The sequence below is a fragment of the Mobula hypostoma genome, chromosome 16 (assembly GCF_963921235.1).
Source record: "Mobula hypostoma chromosome 16, sMobHyp1.1, whole genome shotgun sequence".
Taxonomy (NCBI): domain Eukaryota; kingdom Metazoa; phylum Chordata; class Chondrichthyes; order Myliobatiformes; family Myliobatidae; genus Mobula; species Mobula hypostoma.
This window is the reverse complement of record NC_086112.1, coordinates 39,087,921-39,103,796: the sequence shown is the minus strand read 5'-3', so window position 1 is coordinate 39,103,796 and position 15,876 is coordinate 39,087,921. Positions and strand designations below refer to the sequence as shown.

The following is a 15,876-nucleotide window of genomic DNA, read 5'->3' as shown; positions in this document are numbered from 1 at the left end:
TCGGAAATTTTTCCTGGTCTTCCAGACCTCAACTTGACCTCCACCGTTCCTGTTAACTGCCATTTCTTAATTACATTACGAACTGAGGAAACAGCTACCTGAAAACACTTGCTATCTTCTTATAGCCTTCTCCTGCTTTGTGGGCATCATTTATTTTAATTTTCAGAGTGCTAGGCAGCTGCTTAGAGGAGCCCATGGCTGCTGATTGTTAGGACAAGGTTTGAGGAGTCAGGGTATTTATAAAGCTTTGAAATTTGCATCACCTGGCCTTTCGTAATGATGACTGTGAACAAGCCCTAGCCATAACAAGCTAATTAAGGTCTGAAACCTTAGTAAAAGTTATTTTGAGCGCTCAAATCTGTTGAGGTGCCCAAACCTTTGCATGGTGCTCCTTTCCTTTTTTCACTCTAAAATTGTACAAAACAAAAGTAATACATTAATCTTGCTTAAAATGTTGAAAAGAATGTTTCATCTTTAACTTTATGACTCTTGGAGATCAGTTCATCTTCTATTCACTTAACTATTCACAGTAACAGAAATTTTGACCAGGGGTGCCCAGGAACTTTTGCATGCCACTGTATTATCTGTGCAAAATATAATGCAGGCTACTCACTTCAATTTTCTATGCAACTGAAACTGATCAATGAAATTGTCTTATAATCACTCAGTTCTTATATAGTTAACCAAATCAAACCAAGCAGTTCCTGCGCATTTTTATAAGTAATTGGATTCATAGGATTCAGGGAAGCCTGGGCAAGGAATGCAATCAAAGTTCAACCATTCAGCAGTTGTAAGCCTCCTGTTTATCCAAGTCATGAACCCTTCACCCTTAAATATCAAAAGGGGCAAGCTCCAACTTTTAATGGACATGTTGGATATGGAATGGAACTAAAGCAAGTAGTAGATTAAATTTAAATACATTTCAGTCTTTACCTTACTCTTAAAGTATTATACTGCAAGGTAGGCAAATTTGATTTATACTAGCTAAAATCTGTGGTTCAAGCCTATGTTTTATGTATTTCTATTATCCACTATTCACTATTCAGTTGTCTTCCACAAGTATTCATAGATCAAGTCAGCAGAAGAAATACCATTTTTAGAGGTGCTCTGCAGTAGATAAATAACGTGTTTCCAGTATTATATTTTTCTCACCTTTGTTAATGCTATGAGATCGCCTTGCCTCAAAGGTAATCCTTGCAGCTCTAAGGATTTTAAAGCGCTGGAAACAATCAGACAGTCTCTAATTGACGCACAGAGTTGAAGTGTACAACTTTTTGAACGTATAGCTGGCACACGTTTTCTGAAGTGTTGTTTTTGCCTTTCATTCCCTTCAAGAAACAAAATCAAGAAATAAGAATGGGAAACCACTTGGATTTAATCTGAAAAAAAATCCTTCAACCTGTGACAGCATTCTTTATTTTGAGAGATACAGTTGGGAAAAAAAAACTGCCAACATAGACTATTTCACTATCAACTAAAGTACACATCCCACACACCCAATAGTCTTGTTCTTAATTGTGTTGAGTTGGTAATTTGTGTTGTGCCTTTAGAGATGTTTTGGCAGGTAAGCAGTTGGTAGTTTGCGGGGGGGGGGGGAGGTATGAAGCAACAGAACGCAGCCTATAAAGGAACAAAAAAGTGGATATTGAGGGAAATATTCCTGATTCAACTTTTAACACAGTGTGTAGATGCACTTATTGGCTTCTTTTCAAGAGAAGCTTTCTCTGCCCCAGGAATGTTATCCCTTTTGAGTTAAAAAGTATTAAAAATACAGGCAAGTAACTTTTTTTTGTGTTGGCATGTGGCCAAGTGGTTAAGGCGTTTGTCTAGTGATTTGAAGGTCGCTAGTTCGAGCCTTGGTTGAGGCAGCGTGTGTGTCCTTGAGCAAGGCACTTAACCACACATTGCTCTGCGACGACACCGGTGGCCAAGCTCTATGGGTCCTAAAGAAATTTCAAATACCAGTACTTCACTTCATGTGCTTTTGTTACCACCCATCCTTTAAAAAGTGATCAAAATGTTAAGGGGGCGTGGGTTTAAGACTGAGTAACATTCCATTTAGAGAAACTTCCTATCTCACCTTTCTTGAGTTAAAATACTCTTTATTGTACCTAATATAACAGGTGCAGGCATCACATCACCCCAAGAACAACTCATGAGCAAGCTACCACATGGGAAATCACTATTAATTTTGTAGAATGTATTCTCAACCAGTCTTGAATTCCTAGGATTGTATGAGTACACTTTGGTGATCAAGCTCATTTTATGACTGCTCTTCTCCTTTCTAGCCTTTGTTATGAAGTTAAATCATCAGAAGAAACTTGATAGTGAGAAAGGAATGATTCAGAGACTCTTTAAGCAAAGAAACATTTTCACAAAAAGGTCAATTAGAGGCACAATTGGAAGCACAATGAATAATTATCCTAGAATATTAGATTAGATTATTAGATTATGTGGATACTCAGTCCTCGTTTATTGTCATTTAGAAATGCGTGCATTAAAAAATGATACAATGTTCCTCCAGAATGATATCACGAAAAAAACAGGACAAACCAAGACAAAAACTGACAAAACCACATAATTATAACATATAGTTAAAACAGTGCAAAGCAATACCATAATTTGTTAAAGAGCAGACCATGGGCACGGTAAAAAAGTCTCAAAGTCCCGAATGACTCATCGTCAAACGCAGGCGGCAGAAGGGAGAAACTCTCCCTGCCATGAACCTCCAAGCGCCGACAACTTGCCAATGCATTGGAAGCACCCGACCACAGCCGACTCTGAGTCTATCCGAAAACTTCAAGCCTCTGACCAGCCCCTCTGATGCAGCTTCTCCGAGCACCATCCTCTGCCGAGTGCTTCGACCCTGCCCCGGCCACCGAGCAAAGCCGAGGACTCAGGGCCTTCTCCTCCAGAGATTCCAGACCACACAGTAGCAGGACCAGCAAAGCAGGCATTTCAGAAGTTTCTCCAGATGTTCCTCCGTGCTCTCACTTCCGTTTCCATCAAATCACGATTGTGCACGGCACCCTACTTAACAAACAACAGAGATCACCACCGGAGTGGCTGCTGCGAGCTGCGTCGCACCGCCATCTTCTCCTCCCTCCATTTACATAATTACATCTAAATCAAAAAATATTGCAACATTCCTGTTATTTGTTCAATAATCCAAATTTTGACATAATGTTCTTTCTCGTTGTAAACTGTTTTGTCTTAAGGTTTTCTTTTTCAAAGAAAAGGAGTTGGACTCTAAAATTATTGTTTTCCACTCTGGTTCCATGGGTTCCAAGGTAACTGACGAGGTCAATGTAGGACTGGCAGGGTTGCCACAGGTGGGGAGTGAGATGCTTGAAGGGTCAGGTACAAGTGGGGTTTAAGAGATGGTCTACTCCTTCCACCATCTATGCTGGCATATGTGTACTCCTGATGTACTGATTCAAACAATTCAAACCTTACACACTTCTCCATTTTGTAACAATTCCTATGAGTCAGTAAAAATGATACACTTCTTCAAGGTGGCGTTATTGCACCCTTGAATCTTTTCCTGTATTCCTGTCAATCTCTTTCTGAAACAAAGCATGAACAAAAGCATGTTTCAGGAAATTGGTATAATTAACACAAGTGACATACCCTGCTCATCAGAGCAAACCAAGTGCAATCATGGCCTCAATGCTGTTATTGGTTCACAAATCTTACCAGAGTATTTGAAGTATGTTAGTGAATTCTTCCTCTACTCTATGATACATCCATCCTTTGTTGATTTATACATTATCATGTGGTGCTATTTATCTAATCTCAAACCACTTCAACTCTCTACTACACTTTAATGTGCTGATTGTGAATTATGCAAAACACAATCTGGAAAATCCAATCTACAAAGTTTAAAACTTCTTGTACACAGCACTTGGTTCATCCTCAGGTTCAAGTCACTCATCGTCTTATCTCTAAGATTTTTCAATAGCTGTAACTCTATTTGATTTTCCTGGAATCCTTTGTATTAAAGCCTGTAAGTCTCTATGAGTCTACAAAAATGTGCAAAATGAAAAGGCGATCATGAAATGTTAGATTTAGTAATGGGGCAAGATAGAATATATTGTGGAAAATATGACATCATTCTCAGGAGAAAGAAGTCATGAAGAGTATTTTTGTTTTAAATGAAAAATAGAAAAATGTTTATATTTTCCAGAATCTGAATGATCTTGTAAACAAATTGGTGAGAGTTAAATGCAGGTAACACCAAGCAGTTAGCAAGATAACAAATATGGTGACCTAAATCTCAAATGGATTACATGAGAAGAGGATTAGAGTTTCGCATCAATGGTTGAGAACTCTTGACTGCTAGTCCTGTTATTTAAACCGTTTCAGTCCATTGGACCTACAAATGGTCTGAAACAAGAATTAAGGATCACAAAACATTAACTGGGCTGCTACTGGCAACAGTGATAGGAGTGCAAATGGGATAATGTGTAGAACACATCAGGCAGATCAAAACACTGGATCAGATTTTTTGATAATTTCGAGGGGAACTTTTTACTGGCCTGAGTATTTCAACAGTTGGTTTAATTCAGATTTACATGACCTCAATACTTAACTTTTCTAAGAATATGCATTGATACAATTGCAACACACATCAAAGTTGCTGGTGAACGCAGCAGGCTAGGCAGCATCTCTAGGAAGAGGTACAGTCGACGTTTCGGGCCAAGACCCTTTGTCAGGACTAACTGAAGGAAGAGCTAGTAAGAGATTTGAAAAGGGGGGGGGGCGGGGGGGAAGAGATCCAAAATGAGTTGAGTGAACTCGACCTTTTCTCCTTGGAGCGACGGAGGATGAGAGGTGACCTGATAGAGGTGTACAAGTTAATGAGAGGCATTGATCGTATGGATAGTCAAAGGCTTTTCCCCAGGGCTGAAATGGCAAGCACAAGAGGGCATAGTTTTAAGATGCTTGGAAGTAGGTACCAAGGAGATGTCAGGGGTAAGTTTTTTTTTAAACGCAGAGAGTGGCGAGTGTGTGGAATGGGCTGCCAGCGGCGGTGGTGGAGGCGGAAACGATAGAGTCTTTTAAGAGACTGTTGGATGGCTACATGGAGCTGAGAAGAATAGAGGGCTATGGGTAAAGCCTAGGTAGTTCTAAGGTAGGAACATGTTCAAAGCAGCTTTGTGGGCCGAAGGGCCTGTATTGTGCTGTATGATTTCCATGTTTCTATGCTCAAGCTCTGTCAGATTGCATGGGGATTGTGAGCAAACAGCCTTTTTCCAAGTTCAGCCACAAATTCTCAATTGGATTGAGATCTGCACTCTCTCTTGGCCAGTCCAGGACATTAACACTGTTGTTTTTATGCCACTCCTGTATAACTTTGGTTTTATGCTTGGAGTCATTGTCTTGATGGAAAACAAATCTTCTCCCAAGTCACAGTTCTCTTGCAGACTGCATCAGGTTTTCCTCCAGGATTTCCCTGTATTTTGCTGCATTCATTTTACCTTTACAAGCCTTCTAGGGCCTGCTGCAGTGAAGCATCCCACAGCATGATGCAGCCACCACCATGCTTCACAGTAGGGATGGTGCGTTTTTGATGATATGCAGTGTTTTGTGTCTGATGGCCAAAAAGCTCAGTTTTGGTTTCATCAGACCACAGAACTTTCTTCCAGCGGACTCTCCCACATGCCTTCTGGCAAACTCTAGCTGAGATTTCATGAGAGATTTTTTTTCCAACAGGGACTTTCTCTATGCCACTCTCCCATAAAGCTGCAACTATGAAGCACCTGGGCAACAGTTGTTGTATGTACAGTCTCTCCCATCTCAGCCACTGAAGCTTGTAGCTCCCCCAGAGATGTCATAGGTCTTTCGATGGCCTCCCTCATTAGTTCCCTTCTTGCACGGTCACTCAGTTTTTGAGGACAACCTGCTCTACACAGATTTACAGCTGTGCCATATTATTTCCATTTCTTGACGATTGATTTAACTATATTCCAAGGGATATTCAGAGACTTAGAAATTTTCTTGTATCCATTTCCTGACATACTTTTCAATAACCTTTTCATGGAGTTGCTTGGAGTGTTCTTTTGTCTTCATGGTGTAGTTTTTGCCAGGATACTGATTTACAAGCAGTTGGACCTTCTAGATGCAGGTGTATTTTTACTACAATCAATTGAAATACCTTGACTACACACAGTGATCTTCATTTAACTATGTGACTTCTAAATCCAATTGGCTGCACCAGTGATGATTTGGTGTGTCATATTAAAGGGGGTGAATACTTGTGCAATCAATTATTTTGTGTTTTGTGTCTGTAATTAATTCAGATCACTTTGGAGAGATGTGTTTTCACTTTGACACTAAAGAGTCTTCTTCTGTTGATCAGTATCAAAAAGGCCAAATTAAATCCATTGTGATTCAATGTTGTAAAACAACAAAACACAAAAACTTGCAAGGGAGTGATTACTTTTTATAGGCACTGCAAGTATATTAGAACTTGAAAAGTACTGCACAGTTCTTTCTTTTCTGTCCCACATATTTACATAAGTTGAAGGTCCCATTGAGCATTCATGCTGCTCATCTTAACTACATATCAATTTTTTATTGCGGACATTACGTAATGTGCGGGTACGTAACATCCCAATATCCAGTAATTCTTTCAATCATCCAGATGCAGAAACATACCATACATTGGCAGCTTTGCATTTAAGTCTTTCCATAAGCAAAAAGCATTTCAAAATAACGTAGAGTCAATGAAATAATTCTGATCCAAGGTCACATGCCCACTATGTGACTCGATTGCCATTTTGGCACACGATCATAGAAATATTATGTGATAATGATCTGCCAATTTCTTCCATTAATCATGATCAAAGCATGATTGGCAAGGGTATCAGACCAATTTATTCTTCGAAATAGTGTCTAGAGATATTTTATAAAATGCTGAACGTGTGGACTGAACTCCTCTTTTAACATATCAAAAGCCATAAGTCATGTCAGTACATTGCTTCCAAATAATTCACTAAACAATGTCAAGTACATATTTCTGCTCAAAAGCCTGAATTGTGGACATAAACCTGTACTTTTTGTAGAAGTGAAGACGCCATCAGCTAATTCAATTAACTTAAAAATTAGTTTTGAACTATAAACCATTCACAGCTATAACACTTATAATGCTTGAATCTATACAAGAATAAACAGAAATGTCCACATGGAAAATGCAGAGTATACTTTTAAAAAAGATGAGTAAAGCAATACAGAGGATTCCAGTTAATTGGGCCATCAGTTAATCGGGGCAGCTTGTTCCTTTGGGACAACCCTTGAAAGAACAAAAACTAATCGACAAAGTAGCTGGGCTTTCCTTCATTTATTTGGAAATGTTGCCATTTGATTGAGACAGGGGACCCTTGCCGAAGTTTTTAACTAGTGTCAGTCACATGCAGTTGTGAAGCCATTAAACATTACACAGCGCTTAGTGCAAGCAGTTTTTAAATGGTGTCAGTTGTGTGTGTTCAAAAAGCAGTATTTTTTTTGTCACTGACAATTGGTGAGAAATAAGCAGAAAGGCAATTCGGAACTGCTTTGCTTATGGTGATTTCAAGCATTCAGGCTTGAGGATGCCAGAAATTGTAGGAATGAAAATGAAGTAAGTTAGGAACTACAAAAAATTTGAAGTTATCAATCACCTTAAATGTTACAATGAAAGTGAAGATTTGGAGGATGCAGTCATCAAAAGCATTGTAGGAAGGCAGTCCATAATCTGCACTAGGTGTCTGCATTGATTTTCTTCATTTACAGTCAATCAAAGCAACATGGCAGCATATACTGGAAGAATTCCTCTGTACTAAGAACTACAGTTTTATAGCATAGTAGTATTGATAGTGTTCTAATTTGTTTTGTATTTCATTAACTATTTCCACAAATCTTCAGGTATCTGGAGTAGCTGCTTAATTGGGCCAAAATATACTGGTCCTCATGTGTCCCAATTAACCAGAATCCACTGTACACTAATCTTTTTAAAATCCATTCTGTGACTAGAAAAGCCAGTGTCTCACAGTAACAGGGAGATGGGTTTAATCCCATCCACTGATTGTCCATAGATTACCACAAGACCATAAGCTATAGGAGCAGGATTAGGTCATTTGGCCATTGAGTCTGTCCTGCCATTTCATCATGGCTGATCCATTTTTCCTTTGGGTCCCAATTTTCTGCCTTCACCCCGTATCCCTTCATGCCTTGACCAATCAAGAATTTATCAACCCCTGTCTTAAATATACATACAGACTTTACCTCCTCTGCTGCTTGTGGCAAAGAATTCCACAGATTCCACTCTCTGGCTTAAGAAATTCCTTTTCCCCTTCAAAAAGGACACCCCTCTATCCTGAGGCTGTCCCCTCTGGTCTTAGACTCTCCCACCATAGGAAATATCCTCTCCACATCCAGTCTATCAAGGCCTTTCACCATTCAATAGGTTTCAAAGAGGTCACCCCTCATTCTTCTGAATTCCAGTGAATACAGGCCCAGAGTCATCAAATGGTCTTCATATGACATGTCTTTTACCCCGGAATCATTTTTGTGAACCTCCTTTGAACCCTCTCCAGTTTCAGCACATCCCTTCTAAAATAAAGGGCACAATCTTGCTCACAATACTCCAAGTGAGGCCTCACCAGTGATTTATAAAGTCTCAAAATTACATCCTTGCTTTAATATTCTCGCCCTCTTGAAATGAATGCTAACATCGCATTTGCCTTCCTCACCACAGACTCAACCTGTAATTTGACCATTAGGGAATCCTTTGCGCTTCAGATTTTTGTATTTTCTCTCCATTTAGAAAATAGTCAACCATTTCATTTCTTCTACCAAAGTGCATGACCATACACTTCTCAACACTGCATTCCATCTGCCATTTCTTTTCCCATTCTCCTAATCTGTCTAGTCCTTCTACAACCTACTTCCTCAAAACTACCTGCCCTTCCACCTATCTTCGTATCAGCAAGCTTTGAAACAAAGCCATCGATTCCATCATCCAAATCATTGATATATAATGTAAACTCCCTGTGGAACACCGCTAGTCACTGGCAGCCAACCAAAAAGGGCTCCTTTTATTCCTACTGTTTGCCTTCTGCTAACCAGCCACTGATCAGTTTCAAGTCCTTCCTTTGACTGCAAGGATTTCCGCCAATGACTCCTGTTTCCTATCGCATTCCAAAGAAGTGCAGACACAAGACAGACTGCCAATGTTGGAAAATTGGGGCAACACACAAAATACTGGAGGAACTCAGCAGGTCATGTAGCATCTATGGAGAGAAATGGACAGTCATTGACCCCAGATACAATGAAGAAACTTGACCCAAAACATCAATTGTCAATTTCCCTCCATAGATGCTGTTTTGGGTTCCTTCTGTAGTTGTGTTGTTCCATTCACCTCTTCAACTTCCAACATTCAAGGACCCTATTCCAAATGAAACATCAGTGCACTTATACACCTTCTAGTCTTACTCACAACATTGCTGCCTCTACACTGGTGAAAGCAAATCAGACTTGGTGATCACTTTGTGAATGAAGCATTACACTGTCCGTGGGACTGACCTGGAACTTCTGGTTGCCTAGCATTTCAATTCAGCATCCCATTCCTATTTATCATAATGCTGCTCAAGATAGACAAAAATCTGGAGCCCGTGTGGGATACCACTGATGTTTCCACTTATCTGGAAATCCAAAACAATGAGTGACAAATACATAACAAATATTAAATGAATAAAGCAATGCAAGAAAAATGTTATTTTACCAGTCATCAATTCTGTCATCCAAATCATTGATATATAACATGCAAAGACGAGGTCCTAATACAAAGCCCTGCGGAATACCAATAGACACTAGCAGATATCCAGAACAGGCATCATTCATTCAACTCTTTGCCTCGTGTCATTTAGCCAATCCATGCTCATATCTTCCCTGTGATACCATGGGCTTTTATCTCATTTGGCAGCCTCATGCGTGGCACCTTGTCAAAGACCTTCTGATAATCCAAATAAACAATGTCTACTGACTCTCCTTTGTCTACCCTGGCTGCTATTTCCACAAAGAATTCTAACAGATTTGTTAGGCAAGATTTCCCCTCAAGGAAACCAAGTTGATTTTGGCTTATTTTATCATATGCCCTGAAACCTCATCTTTAATAATGGACTCCAACATCTTCTCAACCACTGAGGTTAGACTAACTGATATAAAATTTCCTTTCTTCTGCCTGTGGAATGATACTTGCAATTTTCCAGTCCCCTAGAACCATTCCAGAATCTAGTGATATTGAAAGATCATTACTAATGCCACTGCAATCTCTTCAGCTACCTCTTTCAGAAAACTGGTGTGTAGTACACTGACTTTAGATGACTTATCCACGTTCAGACTTTTCAGCTTCACAACGTGGCTTCCTCTACATTGGTGAAATCAGATACAGATCTGGTGATCATTTTGTGGAGCACCCGCACTGAAAACATGGAACCCACCTGAAGCTTTTGGTTGCCTAGCATTTCGATTCAGCATCCCACTCCCACTTATCATCTTCACAAGTGCAGTCTGCAGAACTCCATATTATCTTCTCAAACTTCAGCTAACTTGCTCTTTCTTGCCTGGTCACTTGTACATGCCATTCTTCTCTTCCTTACACCTAGCTTTTTTATTTGTATATTCTAGCTGTCTATTATTTAATCATATTACCAACAGTGTTTTTACTCCACCCCTTGCCTTTCCCACCTTCTTTGACTAGCTAACTTTCTCTCTTTTTCATTTGTGCTGATGGGTCTTCGACCTGAAATGTTTAATGGTTTCTCTTCCCACAGGTGCAGCTTAAATGACCGAGTTCAAGTATTTGTGTTTTGATTTCTACTTGTTATCTTACCTGTTTCTCCAAGACCAGGCTGGTAGTAACTCCTGATTGCAAGAAAAACTAAATGCTTGTTAATACCAATGGAACTGAAAATTGGTGCCCATTCAGACAACTTGATCCTATCACCATTAATATCCAGAACTCCTTGATTTAAGTTTGCTTTTACTGCTTTTAAAGGAACAAGGTCTTGGAGAGCACACAGATGTTCATAATGCGATTCAAAATCCAAAGGCCGCCGCTGGCGAAACTGAGTTGATTCAATCATTTTATGCAAGAGCCTAGAGGAAGAAAGAGAAAAAAAAAGTCATTTTCATATGAAAGTTTATAAACTCTTCCAAACACTAAAATTATGAATACAAAGCAATGTAGAGAAAAGTTAAAGATATGCATTCCCTTTCCTAACACAGCACAGAACATGGCATATAGCTATTTGTCAAGAGCAAGCAAGTAAAAATTAAATCATGAAAGTTGGTATTGATATTGGCTTATTACTGTCACATAAACCAAGATATAGTGAAAAGCTTGTCTTGCACAGACATATGTAACGCCCTGGTTCATTCTTTTACTGTAATGCTGTATGTATTTCACTTAGCAGTTCTGTAAGAAGTCTGTTCTGCTTTCAGCCTGTTTGGGTTATTGTTGAAGATAAGGAATGATGAGGAATATGTGCCATTCAGTTAGGATGGTAGAACTGAAGGGAGGTTTCTCTGGTGAAGGTTGGGCTTGGGGCTTTTGTTCGGCGTGAGATGAAGAGAAGACACTGGAGAGAATACAGGTTGTAAGATTCAACCCAGAGTCGGACCGTGATTCTATGAAGCCAGGGGCCAAGATCGATTGAGGATCGGTGAATACGGTGAAACACTAAGCTCCAACTTGAGCACATTTGATAGTTTAATTAAAATGGGCCCTTTTCTTTCATAAATATAATTCCTTTAATTGTATGCAGTGTACTGTCTGTCATTTCATGGCACTAATTTATAACTGGGTAGCAAATTGCACAGCATTCACACAAACCAGGGTTTGGGATGGGAGAGCTGTCTCAATCTCACAAGCTTGGCAGGGCCAGTTTCATATACATATTACATACCAGTTTCACAGTGCATTGAACTAGAATAAGGTAAAACAATAGTGCAGAATAAAGTGTAAAAGCTTACAAAAAAGGGCAGTTCAGATAAACAAAATGCAAAATTATAATGAGGTAGATTATGAGGCCAAGAGTTCATCTTACCCTATAATTGATCCATTCAAGAGTTGATCGATATTTTGACTCAAGGATCCTAGACTTGTTACAAACTAGGTATATTTGTTTGCCCAACTTTTGGAAGAAAAAGTCATGGTCGACAGCACACAACATTCATAAGTTACATCACAGAATGGACAGGCAAAAGTTTTCAAGAGCTTATTAGAATTTCTTAAATTAAAGATAGATGGAAGACCACAAATGCCCATGTCATATGACACGGCTCATAACAATGATAATGATCTTTTTATTCTCTTCCCTTCTAAGAGAACCCCGCTTCTCTCATCCTATATCTTTCCAAACCTGTCATCCAGATTTTTTCTCCTCCCCCACCTGGATTCCTCCCCACCCCACACACCCACCTCACCAATTAGATTCCACTAAACACGTTAGATTCCAGAATCTCGTAGGCACGCACTCATCCTCACAGGCAGACCATAAGGCACAGGAGCAGAATTAGGCCATTTAGCTCCCCGAGTCTGCTCCATCATTCCTGATCCCAGATCCCATTCAACCAATCAGAAAATGATCAATTTTTGCTTTAACTATATCCACAGTCTTGGCCTCCACAGCTGTCTGTGGCAGAGCATTCTACAGATTCACTACTCTCTGGCTAAAAAAAAATCCACCTTGCCTCTGTTTCAAAGGGTCGCCCCTCAGGCTGTGCCCTCCAGTTTTGGACACCCCCACCATAGGAAACATTCTCTCCTCATCAACCTTATCTAGTCCTTTCAGCATTCAGTAGGTTATAATGAGATTCCCCCGCATTCTTCTAAATTCCAGTGAGTAAATAGTCATATTTTATTGATCCGGGGGAAATTGGTTATTATTACAGTTGTGCCATAAATAATAAATAGTAATAGAACAATAAATAGTTAAATAGTAATACGTAAATTATGCCAGTAAATTATGAAATAAGTCCAGCACCAGCCTTTTGGCTCAGGGTGTCTGACCCTCCAAGGGAGGAGTTGTAAACGTTGATGGCCACAGGCAGGAATGACTTCCTATGACGCTCTGTGCTGCATCTCGGTGGAATGAGTCTCTGGCTGAATGTACTCCTGTGCCCACCCAGTACATTATGTAGTGGATGGGAGACATTGACCAAGATGGCATGCAACTTAGACAGCATCCTCTTTTCAGACACCACCGTGAGAGAGTCCAGTTCCATCCCCACAACATCACTGGCCTTACCAATGAGTTTGTTGATTCTGTTGGTGTCTGCTACCCTCAGCCTGCTGCCCCAGCACACAACAGCAAACATGATAGCACTGGTCACCACAGACTCGTAGAATATCCTCAGCATCATCCGGCAGATGTTAAAGGACCTCAGTCTCCTCAGGAAATAGAGACGGCTTTGATCCTTCTTGTAGACAGCCTCAGTGTTCTTTGACCAGTGCAGTTTATTGTCAATTCGTATCCCCAGGTATTTGTAATCCTCCACCTGGATGGAAACAGGGGTCACTGGTACCTTAGCTCTCCTCAGGTCTACCATCAGCTCCTTAGTCTTCTTCGCATTAAGCTGCAGATAATTCTGCTCACACCATGTGACAAAGTTTCCTACTGTAGCCCTGTACTCAGCCTCATCTCCCTTGCTGATACATCCAACTATGGCAGAGTCATCCGAAAACTTCTGAAGATGACAAGACTTGTGCAGTAGTTGAAGTCCGAGGTGTAAATGGTGAAGAGAAAGGGAGACAAGACAGTCCCCTGTGGAGCCCCAGTGCTGCTGATCACTCTGTCGGACACACAGTGTTGCAAGCACATGTACTGTGGTCCGCCAGTCAGGTAATCAAGAAAAGGCTCAAAGCTGCCAAATACTCCTCATATGTTATCCCCCTTCATTCCTGGAATCATCCTCATGAACCTGCTCCGGGCTTTCTCCAATGACAATCCATCCTTTCTGAGATAAGGGGCCCCAAAACTGTTGACAGTACTCCAGTACGGCCTGATTAGTATCTTATAAAGCCTCAGCATTATCTCCTTGTTTTATATTCTTTTCCCTTGAAATAAATACCAACATTGCGTTTGCACAGATTCAACCTGCAAATTAACCTTCTGGGAGTCCTGCACGAGGACTCCAAGTCCCTTTGCACCTCTGATGTTTGAATTTTCTCACCACTTAGATAATATTCTGCACTTTTGTTCCCTTTCCCAAAATACATCATACATTTCCCAATACTGTACTCCATCTGCCACTTTGTTGCCCATTCTTCAAATTTGTCTAAGTCCTTCTGCAATCACATTGCTCCCTCAGCACTATCTATCCCTCCACCTATCTTCGTATCATCTGTATTAATTAGTACTAATGAAGTCAGTGACAACTGTGGTGCACTCAGACTCAAAGATGAATCCCTGAATACAGTCCAGTCCACTGACTCAAAACCGTACCGTAAGCGCTCCTGCGCCTCCTTTATCCATACCTTCTTGGTCCTCACTACTGGTACTGCAGTCTTCAGTCTCTGCCTATACTCATGGAGTATTCTGAAAATGCTTTCATATGTCCCTCTATGCTAATGCTTGAACATTGAGACCTGTGACAAAAAATGCTCCCAATATCCTTAGAAAGCTAAAATTATCAAGTTTCACTCTAGGTGTACAAAATATCTATATTTATTAACACCATTCTTGTTTCTGAGAAACAAAATGCTCATGCAAGAATGGAACAACCCAAGTTTTCAAAGCCAAGAGTGCTTACAGACAAGCCGGCCCCTTTTTAAAATTCTAAACCAAAGCTTTGTTACCGAAAGCTGAAATATACTACAAACAGTGTAATTGAGATTGTAAAATCATTTCTGGCTCAATGTATTGAAAGTAAATTTTACACTCACTTTCAAGGATTTTTCAGGCAGACAAACCATATCAACCAGTATTCAATTGTAATGCCTTCACCGCTGCAGATGATCTATATTTCTCAATTTCCTGCTTGTCCATGTGTGTCTTGTTTATCTCTAACAGCGTGATTGTATCTGTTTCTACCATCTACCTAACAACACATTAAAGGAATCTTACAAATTCTGTGTAAAACAAACTCTTTCCCTCTCACTTTAAATCTATGCCCTTCAGTATTTAACATTTCGACCCTTGGGGAAAAAATATGCTTAAAACTAAAACACTAGGTCTTTGTTGATAAGTAGATAAGCAACAAGATAATCAGGGAAAAAGTAAGGCCTTTTAAGGACCAAAAAGGCGAACTGCACATGAGGCAGAGGAAGTAGGAAAAATCTTAATAATTACTTTCTGGCTAATTGTACAAAAGAGTGTGTTCCACTGTTGGTGAAGAAGAGCATGACGTTTTTGATGGATTAACACAGTAAGAGGACATGTATTAAGGTGGGTACATAAATCACCAGCCTTTTAAAAGAAAGGAAAACAGAGGCTCTGACCATCTTTCTAACCTGCCCAGGCTCCCAGGGGAGTGTTAAGAGACTGAAGCCCAATCATAGCACCATTGTTTCAGAAATGGAAGAAAGGATAATCCAAACAGTTTAAGGCCAAATACTGCCAATTTTAGGGATGGAAAATTATTGTAATTAACTCTGAGAAACACTATAAATCTTCAATTTGAAAGACATCAATTAATGAAGTGATTTAAGGGAAGGTTTAACCAACTTAATGAAATTCTTGAGAGCAGTAAAAAGGACAGCTGAGTATTTGATATAATTTGATCGATTTTATGTAGGCTTTTGGGCAAATAAGTAATGGCAGGCTGATAAAAAGAATGTCAAATTGGATACAAAATTTGGCCCAGTGATAGGAAGCAAAATCAGGCAGCTTT

General features: G+C 39.9%; 1 protein-coding gene across 1 annotated transcript in view; it reads right to left on the bottom strand.

The window, feature by feature from the left end:
• cep78 (centrosomal protein 78) overlaps positions 1-15,876 on the bottom strand; it is a 117,912-nt gene that overhangs the window by 92,513 nt on the left and 9,523 nt on the right. The window contains exons 3-4 of the mRNA XM_063068786.1: positions 10,874-11,139; positions 1,153-1,328 (exon numbers count right to left, since the gene is read on the bottom strand). Coding sequence (XP_062924856.1) covers positions 1,153-1,328; positions 10,874-11,139 — 442 coding nt within the window. The remainder of the gene's footprint in view (positions 1-1,152; positions 1,329-10,873; positions 11,140-15,876) is intronic.